This window comes from Neopsephotus bourkii, unplaced genomic scaffold (genome assembly GCF_033783945.1).
Source record: "Neopsephotus bourkii isolate Nb327-2 ecotype Australia unplaced genomic scaffold, CSIRO-AGI_Nbou_v1 NB_196, whole genome shotgun sequence".
Classification (NCBI taxonomy): Eukaryota; Metazoa; Chordata; class Aves; order Psittaciformes; family Psittacidae; genus Neopsephotus; species Neopsephotus bourkii.
This window is the reverse complement of record NW_026900709.1, coordinates 13,282,812-13,305,024: the sequence shown is the minus strand read 5'-3', so window position 1 is coordinate 13,305,024 and position 22,213 is coordinate 13,282,812. Positions and strand designations below refer to the sequence as shown.

The window sequence follows — 22,213 nt, the reverse complement described above, 5'->3', positions numbered from 1 at the left end:
TGAAAACATTTTTTTCATTGAATTCTCTCTGTGTCCAAGACCTACACTGTACTTGAAAATTAAACATGAAAAGGAGATTTAATATTTTTTATAAGTTACATACTGTACAAAGTAAAATTATTCCTTTTTCTTGCAAGTGTGCAGTTAATGATTTTCAACATCCCTTCTAATAGTTCAGTGAATGAGAAAAATAGTCAAGGTTTAGTGTGTAAAATTCTTTCAGAAAATGCCAGACTGAATGGCTGCTTTAAATAAAACACAGCTACATCTTGGACACCTACTTGTTATTGTGGTACTCAGTAGTGCTGGATTTATGTGTGGGAGAAGGACGGGAATCAATGAATCATGTAACTTTTCATATAGAAAGGGTAAGGTTGTTCCTTTCCCTCTAAAAAGGATGTGATATTTTCAAAGATCAGTTGTGGGCACTTTTATGTTTTCAGTTAAGTTCTGGGGCTAGCTTAATGATGAAAAGAAATGTTTCCACGTCTTTGTTGTTCTGAGTGATTGTTTTCTTTCTCCCAGATTCATAATGGCATTGGGGACCCATTAGTGGACAGTGTGATAATTGAAATGACTAATCTCATACATGGACAGTGCTCATATAACCGCGTGACAATTTTTACATTCTTTTTTATTCCTCCTTTGTTATTATTTTCCCTTCATATCTAGTTTTGTGTTAGTGAAGACAGAGTAGACTGCGAGTGTTCAGTGATCACCCTTTTTTGGGTACTTCAACATATAATGACGTATTTGGCATCACTGAGGCAATGGGTTGTTGCCATAGAAACCGTAATGCAGCTTGAGCTGTTTGCAGTATTTTTTTCAATTGCAGTGTCATACTCCCATGGGCCATCATGGAAAATTACAGTACTGAGCTGTACTGAATCTGTCAGAGTTTGTTTATGTCTTCTTATTAAAGGCCTCTATTTACAGTCACCCTGCTTTCAGTCAAGGCGTGTATTGAGAAATTCCCAGGGAGGAATAAATAAAAAGAGGTTTAATGAATGCCCTGGTATGATGCTCAGAATAATGAATCTTAGGATCGTTGTAAATAGAAGTTATTTTGAGAAATGCTGGCAGTAAAACATGACAGATAAATGGGCAGAGGTATTTTGGGTTTTAAGGTGCTTTTAAGAAAACAAGTTAGAAGCTTTGACTTATAAACAGGCCACTTAAGGATAACATGTCACAGTATATTAGCTGCTTTGGTCCTGTGCATGTCTGTTTCTGTGCCAGGACAGTAATAAGCAGACAATGCTGGAGACTAAAGAGGACTTACCCATCAGCATATCAGACGCCAAGTGATGTTTTTTAAATCCCTTGTTAGTTAGCTGAATCATCCCTGTGCAGGGGGAGTGTGTTGTAAATGCTGATGCACAGAGTTTATAGCTATCACAGAGCGTCCCTAGCTGCACTGGGAAGGTGCTGTGTAAAAGCCCCAGCCACGGTGTATGTAGGTCTTTGCATGTGCATGTGGTGAGCATCTATGATATGAGTTTTGTTCAGTTTTCCCACTTGCACTGCCCCATTTCTACTCTTTGTGAACTCTTGTCAAAGTAAAGACCCTTTCTAGGTACCTCAGGAGGAGAAAAATAAATTTCTATTTTCTTTATCTTTTTACATCCATCAATACTATTCTGACTGCTGCAGTAAGTATATACGCAGAGTTACAGAATAGCTGGTCTTAGTGTTGTACAGATCACTAATACAGCTTAAATGGAAGGATAGTCAAGAATGAGTCTAACGTCTTCCATTTGTAAATCTAGAGCTGTATTAAATGATGAGGAAAAGGTTAGTCAAGTCAGTGTGGCTCCAGGGAGATAAAGGCCTTCAGTCTGGAAGCAGCCTCAGACTTCTTTAAGTATGAAAGCTGTTGGTGACCAGTATCCTGGGTAGGAGTGGGGGAACCAGTATAAAAAGCCTTAGCTGGAAAATAAATAGATCACAATTGTTTCCCCTGGCATCAAGCTTCATATCAAAAGTGAGTGAGGTAGGCTGCTGCTATCATTATTACTACTACTGTTGTGATTACTATTATCTTGTTGACATAGGTTGCTCACAGGAGCACTTGACAATTGACATTTCACTCTGTTATTCTCTTATGTAATAGAAAAATAACTTTGAAGAATAAAGTCTTGGGTTCTTTTTCTTACGATGCTATGACCTAATCTACTAAAAGATATTTTGATTTCATGGAGGGTATTTCAGAGCAGGATTTTCTTTCTTTCAGACTCAAAATAACTGTTAGGCTTGAAAATCAATCTTTTATTTGGAAAGGAACTTGAATTTTATATTACATTGTTGAAGGTGGTGACTGTAATAAGCCTGAAACTACTGACTAAAACCTAATTTGTTGTCCTCCATTATATGTACTCTTTTTATTCTTTTTTTTTTCTTCACCTCCTTTTCTCTCTTTCCCCCTGCTTCTTTCACTCAGACGACAGAAGGCCAGGGAAAGGCAACAGAAATTGTTGGCGGAATTTGCTTCAAGGCAGAAAAGCTTCATGGAAACTGCCATGGATGTTGGTAAGTTGTTTTTTTGTGTGTGTGTCATTGATTGCTTATTCCCTCCGCCCATGTTAGTATTAAGGATTTTGCTCAGTTTAAAAAAAGACAAACTGTATCCACTTGCTCACTGAATGTTTAAGAGGCTTAAAGTTGTGTTTTCCAGGAAGATAATACTGAATACAGAATTGCTAAAGAATAAATTAAATTATCTTGCAAATATTTACATAATTTTGTTACTACTGTTTCTTAATACACAGTGGATGAAATGTGTGATGTATTTTGGAAGTATTTTCTTAATGTCCCAAAGTTAGTCTTTTAAAGACTGCATTTTTTTTCAATCTTTAATAATGAAATTCGAGATTAAAGTTTTAAAATTTAAGGTAAAAGTTTTCCATTTTAAATCTCTGTATAGGATTAAGGAAAGCATAATTTTTAGATCATTTCAGTTGCTTTAAATGATAACAGAACAGAACCAGCCCTTGTTTTTCTTGAGGGTAAATTGTTTCACGTTCTGCTGTGTAGAAGCATGTAATCTTGATTGATCTGCTTGTGTTTAACTGAGGAATAGAAAATATTTTAATCTTTTGGATTATTATTTCATTGAAAGTCAGCACTTTTCAAAGATTAAAAGAAAAGAAAGCAGAAATTGGGGTTCTTCCCCCCCTTCTCCTTTTTAAATCAAGTATCATCTGCTGTGTAGTTCAATTTGAGTTTAAGCACTGGCAACTGCTTTTGCTGAAGAAGTCTGACTTTTTTGAATTACTAAATTCTCTCCAGTTCGTAAGGTGCTGAGAAAATTTATTCCTTTATACTTACAAAAGCCTTGTATAAGGCAATCATTAAAATTTCTGCAGCAAATTAATGACTATATGTATAGTGCTATGCTATACATATAGTACAAAACAAAATCCACAAATAAAAATGAATTTAAGTCATGCTTATTAAATGGGTAGCTGTTTCTTATTAATCTATTAGTTGAAGTAAGGAAGAAGAGAATTAAAAACATGATGTTCTACTCATTAAAAATCAAGTATTTTTATGGTTGTGGCTAATTGAAAGCAATTGGGAATCTTTGATTCTGCAGTCAGCTGTATTACGAATTCTTGATATTGCAACTTTAAAGTTGATGTTTTTGTATATGAAATCATTTTTAGCTATATGTATTTACCTGCCATAGCTATATTTTCATATATACATATGCTTACATAAATACCCCATTCTTGAGTTTTATAAGCTGTGGTTAAGGTAACTGCTTTGATTTGTGGATGGACCACATTAGTTAAATTAGATAAATCAATAAATTACACAGTATTTATTTATGTCGAAGACTGGTAGCTTTTACTTAACTACGTATGTCAGATACCTAAAAGAATCCCTGATTTCTTTAGCAGGCAGACCTGGGCCCTTTGGGCTTATGATTGTGCAGGAAGGTTCTTGGGCATGCAACACTGAAATTTTTTGTTTCTTAGTATTTAAATAATGAATAACTTTAGATATCTGAACGTAAAACGTAGTGTGGGCTGTCAGTTGTACCAGGTCATGCACAGCAGTAGATAGAATCAACTCAATGGAGTACGTTTTCATAAAATTGTTCTGCATGAAGACTTTTCTTGGCAACAGCTTAATAGAATTCCAGGCATTGTGTTAGCTGAAAAATTGCTTTTCTTCTCAACCAGCTTTTTAAAGTGTCTTCTAAGTTGCCGTATGGTTTTCTGAGTTTGTGATTAAAAGTTTGCTGGTTCTGTACTGTAGCCCCGTATTAACAAGCTTTTACGTTCTGACTGGCAGAAAGGAAGTATCTGTCCCATTATAGTGTGTGGGATTTATTTAAAAACGTAGATTGTTTCAGCTGTGAATGCAGTATTGATATGCTAAAGCAAATTAGTGAAAAAGCTGCAGAAACTATTGTTGCTATAATGCTAATACACAAGACATGGCAAGAATTCTGAAGCTAGTCTTTCTGGAATTATTGAATTGAAAACTAATATACTTAATAGGCTTACCCTGAATTGTATTATAGCTGCGTGTATTTTGTTTGAAAACAAAAAAAACCAAAACCCTTTCATACTAAAATCAGTCAGTTATAATGCATTCATTCCCCTCTCACACATTCAAACTATTACCTTTTTTTATTACCTCTGTTACTTTCATTATAGGTTGAAATTCAGCAGTAGGTTTATTCCTGAATTTCGATTGTTTGTTGTAACAATAATAGCACTGTTAGAATGCAGGGATGATGAGGCCTCAGCTTCGTGGCTTTCTCACTGATTCAGTTGGTGGTATTTGAGCAAGTTAGTACCATCATCATCATCGTCTTTTAAAACTTCTTTGTGAAATGTGGATGTGATGCACTAGTAAAATGTGAGAACTGGTGAATTGCTTGTGAGTATGGCACTAAAGAAAATTCATAATAACTTTCTCTTGACTGAAAATACTCTGAGAACAAATGTGTCTAGAAGATGACAGGAATAATAAATAGCCAAAACGTAAAGGTAATTTTATTAAAACCCCATAAAATTTATAATTTTCAAAGTCTTTATTAAAATACATAGAGCCACTTAACCCTCTGAGACATTCCTCTGCTTTGTTTGTTGGGGTACTGCAGTGAAACATGGCTTAAAAGGAAGTTGTTACGCAGTTACATGTTCGTTTTTCAATACTGAATGTCTCATCTTACCAGCAAAAATTATGTATTTGAACTGGAATTCACAAATTCATCTGAGATGCTAAAAGTAAACCATGGCATTTTCTTGCATATAATTAATGTAGAAAAAAATCCGGATTATGTAGCCCTTTACATTTGGGCCCCCTGTTAATTTCTATTTATATTCTGTGGCATCTGCAGAACTGCTTTGCCATTCAAGCTTGCCTGGAAGTAATTAAGTGAAATTTAGAAACAGCTATGTTAATGAACAAGGATGGAACAGAACCCACTGTGCTGTCTTTAGCTGTTTGACTGCAGGACAGACGTAAAAAATAAACCAAGAAACATCTTTTTAATAACAGAGATAGAGCTCTTGAAATATCTAAGGAGAATGTCTAGTGAGCCAGTAATGTGTTCTCATGTAGTCATATACAGTGTCAATGCTGTAGTTCTTCTAGTTTCCTACTAACAGCTACTTCTACATCTTTGTTTTGAAGTCACTTACCTCAGTGTGAAAATGTGGTTTGTCTGTTGTGATGTGGAACTCCATGCTAGAGATTTTTGAGACTTCAGCTGCCTTTCAGGCAGGACTTGATACGAACAAAAATTAATCCCTCTGCTCAAGGTTAATAGTAGCTTTTAACAAATAACAGCGATATTTATAGAGATCTAAGTTTTATAAACATGAAATATGATCTATTCCAGGCAAGCTGCTGAACTACTTGATCAAATATATCTTAGTGAAAATTTGTGAATCATTTGTGAATTAAGGTGTCTTGCATTCCTTCAGTAGCTTTGCTGTCTCTGAAGTTTCCAGTGTGATGGTTATGTTGGGGTTTTTTGCTGTTGTTTTTTTAAATGCTCATGATAAGTACGTGGTAGGATCTTCATGTTTCTTTCCTATGATGTGAGTCTTGGCAGGACATTATTTTGTCCTTCAAGAGAAAATTCCTTAGCTAGACTTAAAAAGAAGTGCAGAGTTTTAATGGAGGCTGACATACATTTCCTAACGCTCGATCTTCTGAACCCAGATAGAAAAATAAATTAGGTACTGATCTCTAGAGAATATGTATGCTGGGTCAGGGTGAAGAATATTAGCATACTAATGGTTGCTTTGATGCCAAGGGGCCACTTTGACACAAAATGTCGACAGCAGGAAAAATGTTGACTACCATCAACAGAGACTGTAAACTATATTTACTGTGTTTACAAGGCCCTTTTGGTTCTGGGGTTTTGCTGGCTAGGGGAAAGAATAGGAGTGGATCTTTTAACTCTGGATAACAGAACTGAAATAAAATTTGGGCAGCAAAGCATTCTGCAATAAAACAGTGTGCCAGATTTTACCCACTGATCAGTATTTGCCAGGAGGTAGGAAGTGCTAGGATTTCGTTACTTTGGAACTCTGACTCCTGTTGGTACAAAACCAAACAAAGAGCTAAATAAGTAACTGTAAGCATCCTTGGTTGTATTACAAAGAATGCTTGATGTTAAATGTTCTTGCTCTGTTGTATGACTGCTGCCTGGCTAGTAAAGCCATGCTTCAGCTTAGCAACCAGCGCCACCTTGATCTCCCTTGCTCTTCTTTGCCACTACTCACTTCCTGAATCTCTGCTAGAGTGATGAGTTGTCTTGTTTTGGGTGACATTGGTTTTCATGCAAAACAAGACTGCAGGCTCCTACAAAAACTGTTTGAAACATGCAGGAGTAATATGCCTCAGGAACAATATCTTAGCAAATAGGTAGCAAAGAATGCCTTTGGCACTCAGTAAGGCAGCATTGTTCTGGGACATAACACGAGTGCTGTTTTTCATGGAGATACCTCCCTAGTGTCAGCAAAAAATTTTGGGAGTTTGTGCACCACGGGAAGCAAGATAAGGAGATTTAGGTTATCCTTCACCTTTTATTTGCAACTGATAGAACTTTGTTCATGTGACAGTTCTTGATGGTGATTTTGGTGAGTTTTTTAGGTAGAATAGAAGGAATTTTGTTATATTAAGGTCAGTGTTTAAGGCTTTTCATCAACGTAAAAGCCATTTAATGAAATAATAATTTTTATTGAGCTGTCTTTTTATAATTGTATCCTGTCAGCTAGGAAATGTTAGCTCATGCTTTAAAAATCGATAGGAACCTGTACTTTATAAATCAAATTAATAAAATAGCATTGCAACTCCAGTCATTTTAAATAAATGCTTCATAAGTTGCTGTGGAAAACAGAAAGCAATTCTGTACTTTTCTTTATATGAAATGGAGAAAGAGGAGGAAAAAAAAGCAGTGTGGAGCTCTATTTCTGGCCATTTAAAGCTTCCATATGGGTACTATTGCAGCAAAATGCAATTCGGTTTTCTTTTTCCCCATGTGAAATAGGAAATACGTAACTGAAAGTGAAATGGAATGGAGGCATGCCAACTACTTTATACTCACAAGTATCAATGTATTAATGAAATACTTTAGAAGGAGGTTGCAGCAGAAAAGTGTGTCTCTCATTTTCAACAGTATTTTGAGTTGAAACATGTTTGTCCTGGTCATTGCCAGTGTAGGTAGATCATGTAGCTGGCGTGGCAGGATCTGGTGCTTCCACAGGAGCTCCACAGAGGCAAAACTCAGGAGGGCAAGAAAGACGAGAATGAGATGGTTGCTATAAACATAGCTTGCTTTCTCTTTTCTGCACTGCTACTAATATGTTTTTCACACCAGGAAGTATGCTGCCAAAACATCCCCTTTCAAACAAACCATTGCCCGAGTTTGATCTTCTGAAGAAGTTGACAACTGGTTTAAGCCAGTAATCAAGGTTTATCATAGTCCATTCAAAAAGAACTGAGGAGGAGGAGGTCTTGCTTGTTTCACTGGAATTATTTTAGTCTGCTTAATTATTTGAGGTTTTAAATTCTTGCAAATTTCTCTTGCCCGTGGATTTTGTGTAAGTTGACTTTGTTTTCTTTCACTGCCTCTGGGGGAGATTATTTTATTAGGAAGTCTTCCTTGGTGCTAGAAGTTTAGTTCTTGAAATTTGATTGTTTGCCAAGTAGCCTGTCACTTGGTCTAAGTACTTACAAAGGAAACATGCATTAGATCATTAAGTTCCAAAATTAAATTAGCCTGGTTTTTATGTGCTGGTTGCACATAGGCAATAGAAATACAGATTATGTATACTGAATCAGTTGGAAACACCTTTGAAACACGGATGTGTGGTTTTTTTTTTTTTTCATTCAGGTTTAAAATACTCAATTTGCTATGAATGAATGGTATTTTGTAAACTAAATTTTGACTGATTTTGAGGACTTCCATTGGGTTGTTCAAAATCAGGTTGATGCAGTACAGCGTCTTTCTACACTTAAAAAGTATTGAATGGATGCATATTTTATATTGGACTGACAAATTTTAGAGAAGATAAGTGAGAAGGCTGAAACTTTCCCCTTATTCTCATGTCGTGTGCTTCTCATACGCAAATACGTGTGAGTGTGCGTTACACTATTATGAGGTGATGTTAAATATAAAAGATAGCTTTAGTGCTTACTTCCTTCTGTGCTACAGTTGCTCCTAGGTTTCCTGGATATCTGAACTTAAAAAAAAAAAAGATGTGCAGTTGCTGCATTCTGCTTTTTTGTCATTGTACATCTGACTGCCACTAGATGGTGACAGACGTGTGTACAATATTAATAACTGCATGACAGTGAAGATCAGAGTTCATTTTCATGTAACCCTCAATAACTGACTGGGAAATCAATAGTTACTAAAATTGTGTAATTTTGATACTGCCCTGTGAGTGAGAGCATAGCATGGCGTCTTTCATAGCAAGGAAAGACGCTGCCTGGCATCAAGCATGCTTCTCCTTGAGCAGCATGAACTGCTGAGCTTCTCATGGACTTTGAGAGCAGTTCTCCTAAGAACAGTTCTGTGTGAGGACTTCTGCTGCACTTAGGGTTTTTGGATTCTCTGTCCATCACCGTGGCATACTTAATCAAGGAGATATAAAGGGCATAGTTGAAGATAGGAAGGGTTTTTGTGTTGGAAAATTTATCTTCTAGGAAAGAAACAAAGCACCATTATATTCTAGGTTGAGAGGCTGGCTGTGTGTGTTCCTGGGCAGTCAGGAGAGGATCATTTAGTCCTATGGTGCTTTTCTTTCAAGTGTAAGATAACATAAAATTGCTTCTGCTTCGGTTAGCACCCTGCTCGGAAGCCAGCACGACCAAGTGCAACCAGCACTTGTGCATCAAGTGCAGTTGCGTCAGTAATTTGAAGCTGGTCCTTAGCCTCAAAAGTTTCTGTCTTCGCACTTAGAAAATGATAATGTGGGGCATTAGAAAACCAGCTCTCTGAGACATCTTGCCTAGCAGCAGATTGGTTTCTTAAATGACCCCTAATTTTTAAAGCTTGTCCAAGTTTCATATTTAAAAAAATCTTTGATTTTCAGTTTCCTGTTTAATTCACCTTTTTCTAAGCATCTTAAAATTATATCATACGTCTCCAGATTAATTTTTTCCTTACAGTTGTTGTCAATCAGTTATGAGCAAATCTGGTTTTAATAGAGATTTATATTCATTGCCTTTCATTTCTCTGTGTTCAGTGTTTTCAGCATAGTATCTAATGAGTTAGAAGCTATATCTCTGCTTTAGGTAACTTTTAAAGAGATCAACTTTAATACGAAACTTGAACTAAATATTTCAGTCCACTGGGAATCATTTTGAATATGGGAAAACTTGTACTTCATTGTACGGGTATCTTTCTGTTTTAAGCAGCAAGGTTATTTTCAAGTTGCTTTCAATATTTTAGTTATAGATAAACTAGAAGAATTATTTTGAAGGGTTTTTTTGTCACTGCCTCAATGGAGATGCAATTGGATTTCTTTCCCTCTGTTTCATATGAATTTTCTTATCCTTTTTTAGAATCGCCAGAGGCTGATAATGCCATGGAGGTAGCTACATCGGAACAGCATGTTTCTGAGGCCATATATGATTGTGTTATTTGTGGACAAAGTGGTCCTTCCACTGAAGACAGACCTACAGGGCTCGTTGTACTATTACAAGCATCCTCAGGTATGAATATGTGACTTGTCGGACAAGCAGTGTTTCTGCAGCTTTTAAAATGTGTGCATAAATAACATCATGTCTCGTGCAGCCTGGAAGGACAGCGTGTCCTCTTTTTTTTGTGGATGATCCTCCATAAGGCACATATATAGGTCTGAGGGTACTGAGAAAGCTTTAAAATGTTTGGGAAAAAAGCGAACAGTTGGGTTCCCTCCTAGTTCCTGTTAGCTTTGCAAACCTAGGAGTATATAGTAGGACTGCAGGGAATTAGGTATTAAAAGAAAAAGATAATTAAATAGACATTAATGTGTGTGTGTGTATATATGTGTACACGTATGTACTTCATGTACAAGTGCAAAAGCACAACAGTTTTTTTGATATTAAACAGTAAAAATAATATTAAGAAGGCACATTGTAGTTAAAAACCAGAATTTCCTGGTTGTTTTCTTAGTTGTTTAGTTTACTGTTTTATTGCTGCATTTCTTCATACAGTATTGGGACAGTGCCGCAATAGCACTGAGCCGAAGAGGCTACCGACTACTGAAGAGGAGCAAATATACCCTTGGGATACCTGTGCAGCACTGCATGATGTGAGGCTTACAACTTTACAGCGATACTTCAGAGATGTAAGTATTTCATATGAACAATACTACCACTTATGAAAAATATGTGTAAAAAGATAAATGAAATTACAACTTAGAGTCCTCTTTCTTTCATTTCTACATCTAGTAAATGCTGTGTCAAGTTGCAGTAGTTATGAAGTACTTACATCTGATAGGGTCCTTATTTTTAAATTAGCATCTGGCTTTCCCAGAGTTATACTTTTGGGCTATAGGCGTCTAGTTCATCTACAGGCTATATAGTCATTAAGTACCTGTACAGATGTTCTCTAGAAGATATTTTGCAATTCAGTATGACCACAAATTGAGATGTGAGTTTACTGTCTCAGGTATTATTTTCAAAACACCAGTTTTCTTGTGGCTATTGAGAGAACCTGATCAAGGAATTACTCTTCATCAGTTGATAGTATTGTTGGCAGCACTGACTAAGTGGAAAAAGTTGTTTTAACCTGTAACAGTTTTCTGAGCCGCTACAGAGAAGTGGAAGGGGAGGATGAGTGCATGGAAGGAAGGGATCATCAGAAGACTTCATCCTCTTCTGCTGAATCCTCAACTCTGCACAGCATTACTGAAGTTCAATTTTACATTAGTTGGTATGTCACTGTCTAGTTTGCAGTTCTGTTAGCTGTTCCAAGCAGAGTTTTGTGTTGTTTCACAAAGCCACATTACATCTTTGAATATTTAATTTTGAGAGCCAACTCTTGTTGCTGAGCATGACATGTTCAGTTGTAGAAGTTCGTGGAAGTGCTGCCTGTGACTTTCCTTGCTAGTGTGTGAAACAGCTATGTAAGAGAATACATAACTGTTCTGAGAAATCATTCTGGGGGAGAAAAGTATGTAACTCATGACCCTAAATTAGCTTCTGTAGACTAATTCCAAGTGACATACCAACTCTCACACAGATCTAACTAAATAATGAGCCTTTAAAAGCTTAAATACTGTCTTTAAGGAGTCAAAACTGGGACTTTTTTTGTGTGACAGAATTGCTAGCTTTCTTGTAATTGTCATCCACAGATAATTGAAAGTTGCTAACGGCATCCAAGCTTGCTTATATAGATTATGTAGATTAATTTAGAGTAAATTGCATAATTGTGTTGGTATCATTTTAAAAATTGGGCAACATTTTCAGAAGAGCACCTTCTCCCGAGGTGTTTTCTGTTCTAGGAAGTAAAAGTTTTAAAGATATCAGCAGGAAATTCTTTCTGAACATCTGAACAGAAGACTTTTATAATTCAGAAAGAATCTGTGGACAAGCTTTTTTTCTTTTAACATTGAGGATGTTTGTTTGTATTTTCAAACAATTAATGAATATGTTTTTCCTACTGAAGTGATAAAAAACATGGAAACAATACTGTAGCTTTATTGTCACATGTTTGCATGCTACAAATGGATGGAGTTCCAAGCAAAATATTACTCAAAAACTTGATCTCACCAAAGTGTATATTTCTTTTCCTACGCAGTAGCGCTACCAGCAGATTAGTCTAAAATACACTGTGTAATGCAAGGAGCAAATGCATTCTGCTTTCAAAAATTACAGTCCTAATACAAACATTAGTTGAATTGACTATACTTGCTAGCAAGTTTCCAGGTCACTACTGTGCTAAAAAAAATGTCTCTGCATGAAAGAACTAATCCTTAAGTTTCTTTTGGCATAAAAATGGAAACATCTGTTAGTGTCTTGAGCATCTTGTTCAGCTGAGCTAAGCAGTAAGAAGTCCTTTTGTTTATCAAATGTGTCCTTCTCAGTAAATGTCCTTCCACTAACAACAGATTTCAGGAGGCAAGTAAATACTTTTCCTTAGAGGTAAGAATTTGAAGTTATGAAGCATGATATAGCTTATTCTACAGGAAGAAAAAATATTCAAAAGCTTTGTGCTACATACAGAATGGACAAAACAGGCTAACTCTTTCCATAAAGATTCTTTTTGTGCTTTCTTAGCTGATATTTGATGCTCACTGTCAGTCAGAGAGTAGAGTTCTCGCACATGAAAGGAAAATCAATGAAAGTGATTCTTTTTAGTATAGAGATGTATGACTAAGGGTTAGGAGATAAAATTTTATATACTTATATCAATAAGACTATTTTCAGAATCATGCAGTGATTCAAGATAACTTGATACAGGTATGCTCTGTCCCCAGCCTGTGGCTTGCTTGGGCTCTCCTTTATTTCTAAATTCAAGAGAATAGGGAAAAAGTCTTCCTGCTAAGACTTTGGGGGTGGTTTTTTATCGTCTGTAACTGCTGTTAAGCAGACCTGTTAAATACATGCAATAAATAAAGGTTTTGCCAAATGAAATAATTGTCCTGTGGGGTTTATCCAGGTATACCATATAACCTTACTCTAAATAGTGCAGTTTACTAAATCATGCAATAACCAACAGGAAAAAAAAGAAAGTTTTTCCTTATTCTATGGCCTGAGAGGGTCACAGCACATTATGAATGTCAGGTTGAGGCAGGGTAAACAGGGTTATGTCTTGTGGCTTGAATTTGTAATTTTGTTTTAATTTCCTGCTCATATGCAAGAAAAAAATGCAATGCTAGGACATCCTTAGAAAATACAACTATCAGAATTGGCTATTCATAGTACCCAGGCTTTGTGTCATACAGTAAGACTGTTTCAGGGTGAGTCTACACTAAAAATTGTTTCCCAGTTCTGGTAGCTATAAATCTTTTTCTGTTCCTTAAATGTATAACCGGAATCTACATTTCAGTCTGTGTATGAACTTTATTTTTCTTTATTTTTTAATTTGACTACAGCTACAAATTCTGCAGGAGAGTTTTGCAGAATTCCGTATCAAAATTTGCCGTGGTGCCTAGCTTTAGTGTTTTGTTTTGCTTTGTTTTTTCATTATTTTCTGAGAACTGCCACAGAGGTAACTTTATTTTTCACATGTGGGCTGTAAGTAGAGTCTTTGAATGTAGCCAGTGTTTTCAAAACAATCCTAGTATAAAACTCAGTTCACTAAACAAATCCCTGTTCTCTTTTCCCTTTACCACGTATTATACATAACATTGTTCAACAACTTGCTAAAACTTTAAGTGTTTACACTGAATTTTAATAACAGATCAGGGTTTAATTTTGTAACTGTGATCTTGTTATTTTGGTTACATACAGAACTGAATTAGGTGTGTTGGAACAGTTCATTGCACTTGTACATGGGATAACTTGTACTATTGGAACAGATGCTAGCGTTAGAGCTGTCTTCATGTTGTAATACAAGAGGTTCTTTAAAGAAGCCATTATCTTAAGTGACAAGAACTGCAGAAGTTTAACTTAGGTGCTTGGCTCCTTGTTGGAAAGAATAGCATAATGGCAGCTATGTAAGTTAGCACAAGGAAATCCTTAAAATACTTTATAAAATATTTTTTTCTTTATTTCCACATTTTTTGATTTGATAACATGCAAATAAAACTCTCTTTTTTAAATCTTAAAAGAAGTTGTCCAAATACCTTTATAACTTCATATAAACTGCTCTTGTATCTCATGATTTTTGCTTTGTTTTAGAGCTCCTGTCTGCAAGCAGTGTCAATAGGCTGGGAAGGAGGTGTTTATGTACAAACTTGTGGTCACACTTTACACATAGATTGTCACAAATCCTACATGGAATCTTTACGGGTAAGTGAAACTAAAAGTTCGGTTTTGTTTGTTTGGCTCTGAACTGTTCTTAGTGGAATCATTTGAATTTATGCTGTTCAATTCAGAGAAAGAAAGGCTGGATTTATGTGAATGAACAAGGTGTTTTTATTATGTTTCAGGAACTCTAGACACTAAACTCCTATCACACCTTGATGATATTAACAGAAGTATTCTGTTTTCAGTTATTCTGACATGTCAGAAAAAGTACTTGGCTAAAATAACCTTGTTGTAAACCAGTACAAAAATACAGTAATATGATTTTTTATTTGTGGCATGGATTTCAGGTAAAACATTTCTTAGAGTTTTTTCATCTGTTTCATAGATTCATATTTTGATGTTTCAAGTGTTAGAATTTACAGAGAAAGGGAAGAAAAATGAAGGGAATTTTACAAGTATAAACTTGTGCTTTTAGTTCTTCATATGAAAACTGAGTTACAGAAAGTTAGATATTTTTCGTCTCTAGCTGTGTATGGTATAGGTTACATATATACATGCAGGTTAGAGAAGTGAGCTGAAAGAATTTAACTCTTGCGAACTGTGCTTTTTTTCCTTCCTTGGAAAATACTATTGGGAGATTACTGCTGTATATGGTTTTAAAATACAGTTTGTTAGTCAAGCCTTAGAAGTCGTTGGCTAGGAAAAACACCCATTTCTTTTCACATGGTCTCAGTATGCAGGGTAGTGTTCCACTGATGTTGCTGGCTTCTTTCAACCCTGTCAACCTCTTGCAGCCCAGTCTTCTGAATGGCACCATAGAATGCTACCACAAGCTCTGCAGTTGTAGAAGGCATCAGATTTAAGCAATCATTTCATTCTGTATTATTTAGCGTAATAAAATGAAGACTAATTGATGACTTCTTACTGCATATGGAACAGCCTTTTTATTCACGATTACTTTGTGGTATTTGTTTATTTTCTGATAAGTTTTGTTGATTTTTGTTTTCATTTTGAGAAAAACTAGGAGCAGTGCTTTGTTTTTTAGTATCGGCATTGGTCACACTGTGAAATTTGTTGTAGAGAAATTGGAAGCTGTGCCACATTTATTGGACCCCATGATGAACTGTACTTTTCCATATGACTGTAAAGATGATTTTTGGGGGTAATTGTGTCATCAAGATAATTAAGTAAAATCTGGGCTTTCATGGTAGAATCTTCTTTTACTGAATTTTGGAAAAGTAATCTTTTGCACTGTATACACGCTGAAGTCCCTTTTTCAGTGGATTTTCACTTAAAATTGAAGTAAACTGTAAATCCATCTCATTGTATTCTTGAAGATTTCTAATTTACTTCAGTGAACTTTTGATTCTAGATATTACTACTACCTAGATGAATGCATAATAATTTCAACTATTTTCTAGTGTTCTTAATACTGAAAGAATTTATATAGACTTGTATTCATATGGATAAAATGTTTATTTTTATATAATACAGTCAGAGGTCAACGTCCAGAAAGGTATGTAAAAGTCTCAGTTTTCTGGGCTGATAGCTTGAAGTTTAAATTACAGTCACTATTAATTTACAGGAGTGGGAGATGGTTGAGGCAATGCACAAAAGTAAAGCAAGGTTGCTTGCCAGTAATAGGAGTACTCAGGAGGTGTTCACTTTCTGATCACATACTTCCATCTCCATTTTTTGATCCTTTATGATAAAGAAAAACAATTCAGAGTTTTGTCATGCTGCCCTCCAATGGCTACTTGATTAGATTTTTTTCAGCCTGTATTTCTGACAAATATCTTCAGACATTTCTCATTGCTGAAAATAAAATTGTCTTTAAGAGATCTTATCACAGGAGTCTCAAACTTCATTGAAATTGCTAGAAAGAGACAACACACGTGGAATGTTCAAAATAGACCATTAAAGGATTTGTGGTTTATTGTTGACAATGAAAAGTACTTAAAAATTAGGAAAATCAGTTCAGTTGGAGGGTTGTGAGACAGTTGCGGAGGAGCTATTCCAATTACTATTTTTTTATAGTTTTTGGTTTTAGATCTAGTTCTTCAACTACACACCTGGAATGTCGAACTAAAAAAATCTGATCTTTTGCAAATTTCAACTACATCTTCTTTATTTTCTTTCAGAATGACCAGGTCCTCCAAGGGTTCTCAGTGGACAAAGGAGAATTTACCTGTCCCCTCTGTAGGCAGTTTGCTAATAGTGTTCTTCCTTGTTATCCTGGAAACAACATGGAAAGAAGCCTTTGGCAAAGTCATAGTAACAAGTGTATGCAAGATCTTGTGCAAGAGGTGGAAGATCTTCAAGAACAGCTGGGAACTTTCCCAGTAAGCATCAGTGTAAGGCAGAAAGATCCTTGTTAATTTGCCTCTACCTTTCAGTTTTTACATTATGTTGCATTTGTGACCTCTTACAAACTTGAGAACCTGGGAAACTTCGTTTTTTTCCTGAGATGGAAGACAGCATAATTTTTTTTATTTTTTTTTTCCTTACATCAACAGATTTTACATACTTTCAGCACTTGATCTGCATTACCTACTAAAAATAAACAATTAAAAAGCTAACACAAAATGTGATTAATATACTTTTTATGAAGTACAGTTCCACTTCTCTCCATAGTACTTTACATAGAATTGAGTCATGTAATATAATTTTCATTTATCATTTCTTTACAATGTAAAAACCCTGCTATCCTTGTAACTGGAAGTTATTTAAAGAATGTCTATTTACGAACATTTTTTGCTGTGGATTACTTGTTTTACAGAAAGAGAACTTTGCAGACGTTCATGTGTTAAAAGCTTCATGAGGTCTTTCTGAATGATAGAATTAATTCTATTAAATTTTGCTAGCCTTCTAGTCTTCATGGAAATACAAAGTATTACTTTTGTGTACTTGTGCAATGCAAATATGCTTTAAAATAACACTGTGAGATCCTTAAACCTAGGACATGGACAAAACAGTGATGTTTTCATATTCAGAACAAACCAGAATAACTTTCAGAATATTATAACACTTCTGTGAAATACAGTATTGGCTTTTAATGCATATTTTTCATAGCCTGCAAACGTGTATTATAAATATCAAAGTGCTACGCTTTGCAACCAGCTACTGCATTTCTTTGGGTAAAATTAACTAATCTTCTTGTATGTCTTTGTTCATAGTCTGAAACCAATCTCAGTAAAGAAATGGAATCTGTAATGAAAGATATAAAAAGTACCACGCAGAAGAAGTATACAGATTATAGCAAGACTCTTGGATCACCTGACAATGATTTTCTGTTTATGTATTCTGTAGCCAGGTATGGTTTTCTTTTTATTTTTTTCCTTTGTGTTTCACACTAATGGTATTGCCAGATAGTTTACTTAAACAAACCGAAACAGCAAACTTTCTTTCCAAAAAGTACTTTTTGAGGACTTAGTACATCAAGGTTAGATTTTCTAATATTTGTATGCAGGCATATGCAAGATGGAAAGATGCCTCTCAGTTAATTTTTAGCATATGCAGCAGTGGCTTAAAACCTAGAGAACATTGTGTCGTATGCTTATTTTGTTTTCTTCTTTATTCAAGGTTTTATTTTCCATATAATCAGAATTTTCTGTTGAACTTCTTTTGCAGCTTTCGTTTCCAAACAGTCGAATCTCCTTTACTCCTGTTTAGCAGAATTAGATTATTTCTGTATCGCTGGCGTGTTGCTGTTATTTTAAATCACAGGGTGTTCTTAATCTCTCCGTCAGATAGCCATTTTGTTTACTTAAATGGGGATCACAGGAGGAGCTTTTTCTACATCAGCAAGCAGGGATCGCTCTGTGTGTGAATCAGACTTCTGAAAAAAAAAGTGTCAAAACTACCAGCATTTTCTCTGTGATGTTTGATTGCAGTTTTATGGCTGTCAGTGTTGCAGACACTGTCTCCACGAAAATCAAAATGGTCCCTCCTTCCATCTATACCATAAATGTTAAGATGCTCTGAATGGTTACTCTGCTCAGATTTACTGTAATACAGTGTTTGTTCATAAGAAGTTGAAATAGTTATTAAGCAAAGAAATTTTTGTGCTCTGAGGACTGCGGGGAAGGTGCTGACTGCAAGTCAAGAAAAGAAAGTGCAGGCATGCAAGTGATTCAATAGTATTTTTTTACTGCAGTTTCATAAACTCTAGTTGCTGAGTGCCTTGAGTGTATAAGCAGTGGAAATACTCAAGACATGGCTCAGCACGACTCTGGATAATCGGATATAAAGCTCAGCTTTTGCAAGAAGGTTGGACTATCTGATCTCCAGAATTCTCTTCCAAGCTACATTATTGTATAGTTCTATTAAAAGAAATATTGTCTATATTTTTAAAGGTGTCTTTGCTGTGGCTCAAGAGCAACAATTAAATTTTATATATAACAGATTATTCTATGTTATTTTAAGGGGTATATGCTATACAAGATTAAGTAATGTTGAGTTTTTTAGCAATGATGTATTTGGTCACTACAGTTTAGTGTCTTTCAAAAAATACAAAAGACTCAAAAGTAGTGTTTCCCATATAAAAGTATGATTACTTGTAACCATAATTTGATGTTCTATTTAAAGTAAAAAAATGGCATTATAATACATTTCTGGGTGTAATGTTCTATGATTTAAAAAAAGATAGCTAAATATATTTTAAATATCTCTATATTTTATTATATTTTTATTAACACCCCAAGCCAAAGATTTTTGTTTTCATTCCAAGAGTTAAAAATACCTCAAAGCAGAACAGTATTTCACTGCTGCTTGCACTGCTGGAGTGAGCAATCATAGTTGACCACTGACATTAGAATATGCCACCTATACTCATTGTGACCCCTCCTTGTTAGGCTAGGCTTGTGCCAGTTGTTTCCTATTTATTCATGGCTGAAGGATTTTGATTTTTGGGTCCAGTCTTGGTTATTGTTACCATAACTTGTAAGGTCACTTAGCAGGGGCAGATTAGCTGCAAAATGGTTAATCTCTCTTGCCTTTCAATTTGGCAAATCAGATTTGCAGGCTTCTACTACTTGATAATCATATAGCTAGGTTGAAAACCCCTGAAACTTATAAAAAGACATTTTAGTACAGCCTGGTAGTTTGTTTGTGGAAATAAATATGTGAGCTCATTGTCTCCCAGAATGAAATAGCTTTCTCTGTATGATCTCAGTATGTTTTGTTTAAGTATCCAAACGATGGACTATCCACAGTTAAATTACAGGCTAACTTGCTTTCTGGGAATTATTTCTGTCTTTCAGCCTGTTTCTTCCTTATTTCCATCCAATTCTTTTTGAGGTAACGATAATGTTGTGTTCCTTACCAACCTTTGAGCATTTCTAGTTTCATGTATCTGAAACATTTCATTGTTTTCGGTCAGAACTTGTACAGCTGTTATTCGTTTCATCCTGGTATTTAACATACAAATTAAGTGGTCAAGATGATAAGTAGTCCCTATTTAAATAAGCATTTGAATGCAATTATATTTTTATTCACTCCATATATTTGCAAGGGAATTAAACACTCTTAATCTTTTTATAAGTCATGTTCCGTTTTTGGTCAGAAAATGACATCACCTGCAGCCTTCTTAAAAGATGCTAGTTTACAGCTGGAGGCCAGCTTTAAAATGTATTTCTGCATGCTGGAATGGGAATACTACTGGTTAAACAAGATGTAGCTGCTTCCCACAGCTTATCCTTTCTGCTTCAGGAAAACCAGGAACTTTTCTTCCTTTACTCTTGCTTACCCAGGCAGATGTCACTGGTAGTAGAAAAGAGAAATTACAAGCAAATTCTCTACCACCCAGTGGGAGAGCTAGCCCCTGTCTGCTTTCCTAGCAAAGAAGGCACTAGGGTCTTTGTATCCTGATTTGTATGCACAGCTGGAAATGCAGCTCCTCAGCTACCTCCTCTTTCCCTACAGTCTTACCTTGTTAAATTTATGACCTTTTCATATGCATCCCTGTTGGTTTTGCTACTGATCTTAAAAGATTAGTATAGCGCATCATTTGCAAATCGTGTGTGCATAGCTTTAATTTCAGTAGCTCCACGTTCATAGCCCTGATGACTGTCATTTGTGGCAGTACCTTGGAGGCCTCTTTCTTTGTTGCACAGCAGTACATTTTGTTCTTTTGTTGTCTGTATAAACAAAGCTTTTGGTTTTGCTGTTGGCTACATATAGACTAATATGAGAACCTTCAGTTGTTCCCTTCCTGTCCATGTTTCAGTATCTGTTTTGTTATTTTCTTTTCATATAGATATGTTGTCTCTGTAAAGTGAAATGGAAAAACTGGTAGTGCTTAACTTGATTCTTCTGTCCCAATAAAAACAGGAGGCCCATCCAAATACGTTCTCTTTCTGGAAAGAGCACTGCATTTTTATGTCCCCCTACTCTGTCCTGTTACAAATTCTGAGAAATACTGTCTCCCTTTCCCCACCCCTGTATGTTCCTTTAATGAAAGCTCACAGGAAGAGGTGAAGCAGGAGTCTGTACAGTTGAGCCAAATCCATCTTCTCAGGTTTTTCCTGTGAGTGAGGAAGATAAAGCCAGTGTTCTACAAAATTTGTTTCTCCAGTGAATGACACAAAGATTTCTAGATAGAGGAAACAGACACTCATATAGATTTTCTTTCTCCTTCCTTCACATTAAGGAGGCCGAGATGGAAAAGGATGCTTTCGGAGACCACTCTCTGTTCTATCTTATATCAGATGCCCCAAGTTTTTCTTTATTGCTTTTCTTCAGTAGAGGGCAGATGGTGCTCAGATCCTCAAGGTGTAAGGGAGCTTGAATTAAGGAGGAGATACACTGGTCTCTTTCAAAATTATTTAGAGCTGTACATGATGTTGAACATTTTATGAAGGAGAAATGTTCAATTCCACAGAAGATGCTTTCTCTGCTGTGCACTTTCATGCCAAAGTTTAGGTATGTTTTGAAAGAGATGTGTTAGAGGAAAAACTAGTATTTATGTTTCCAAGAAAGCTGAACTGTAAGCTGCTGTCTTTGAGGGGCTGGGGGCAGTGAAAAAGTGTGGGAGGTGAGAGTTGGTATGGTATGCATGATGGAGTATGTGTTTCCAGAAATCTCTCTCCTAACATTCCATATAGCAAAACGCACTATATAACAGCTCACATGTATCGAGAAGAGTTTGTTTTTTCTTCTGTTTTTCAGAATTGTCCCTGAGGCTTGTTCTGTAAAATTGTACATATTTATTGGTGAAAGGGAAATTTAAAATTGTAGATCTAGGAAGTTATTCTTAGACATTCTGGTAGTGGGTTCGATTTCAATCTTAATTATCTTGGTTTTAATGGAAGGCTGCCATTAATTTTGTTCTACAAATTAGTTATCAGGTTTGTAGAAATAAAACATACTGTTTTCTTTTATATTCACATGACGAACTAGCACGTACTGATCTACGGTTGCTATTTTGGCCACTAATATGAAATCCCTCTCCCTGCTTCCTTGCTGGTAGATTTTTAGAAGTTCAGTGAGCACTGCAAATCGCCTGAAGAGTGGAAAATTCCCCTGTCACACAGATGCCCTTATCAGCAGCAACCAGATGGAGCTCTGAGCAGGCACATTATCAATGTTAAATTGCCTTTTCTGAGTAGAGAGGATTAAAGCATTCCTCCAGAAATGGGTGGCATAAGCTGCAAATTTAGGGGTAGTAATATTCTGAAATGTTACTATTTTAAAAACCATATGAAAGTACCTTAACAAACACTGCATATCAAAAATGTATTGTTCTTTCAAGCTGATGAAGCTCAAATATGTAAAAAAAAATAATGTTTTGAATAATATAGTCATCCTGTAGTTTCTTCTTTAGACTATGTGGTTGTCT

The 22,213-nt window shown here is 35.7% G+C and overlaps 1 protein-coding gene across 10 annotated transcripts in view; it reads left to right on the top strand.

Annotated features, from left to right (window-relative positions):
• The window catches only part of UBR3 (ubiquitin protein ligase E3 component n-recognin 3), a 109,419-nt gene that overhangs the window by 55,129 nt on the left and 32,077 nt on the right, over positions 1-22,213 (top strand). For 8 of the 10 annotated variants that reach the window (XM_061342829.1, XM_061342810.1, XM_061342779.1 and 5 more), the window contains 6 exons: positions 2,441-2,529; positions 10,042-10,191; positions 10,675-10,808; positions 14,308-14,418; positions 16,518-16,730; positions 17,553-17,689. In XM_061342829.1, coding sequence (XP_061198813.1) covers positions 2,441-2,529; positions 10,042-10,191; positions 10,675-10,808; positions 14,308-14,418; positions 16,518-16,730; positions 17,553-17,689 — 834 coding nt within the window. The remainder of the gene's footprint in view (positions 1-2,440; positions 2,530-10,041; positions 10,192-10,674; positions 10,809-14,307; positions 14,419-16,517; positions 16,731-17,552; positions 17,690-22,213) is intronic. The other 2 variants (XM_061342803.1, XM_061342785.1) reach the window with 1 other exon arrangement.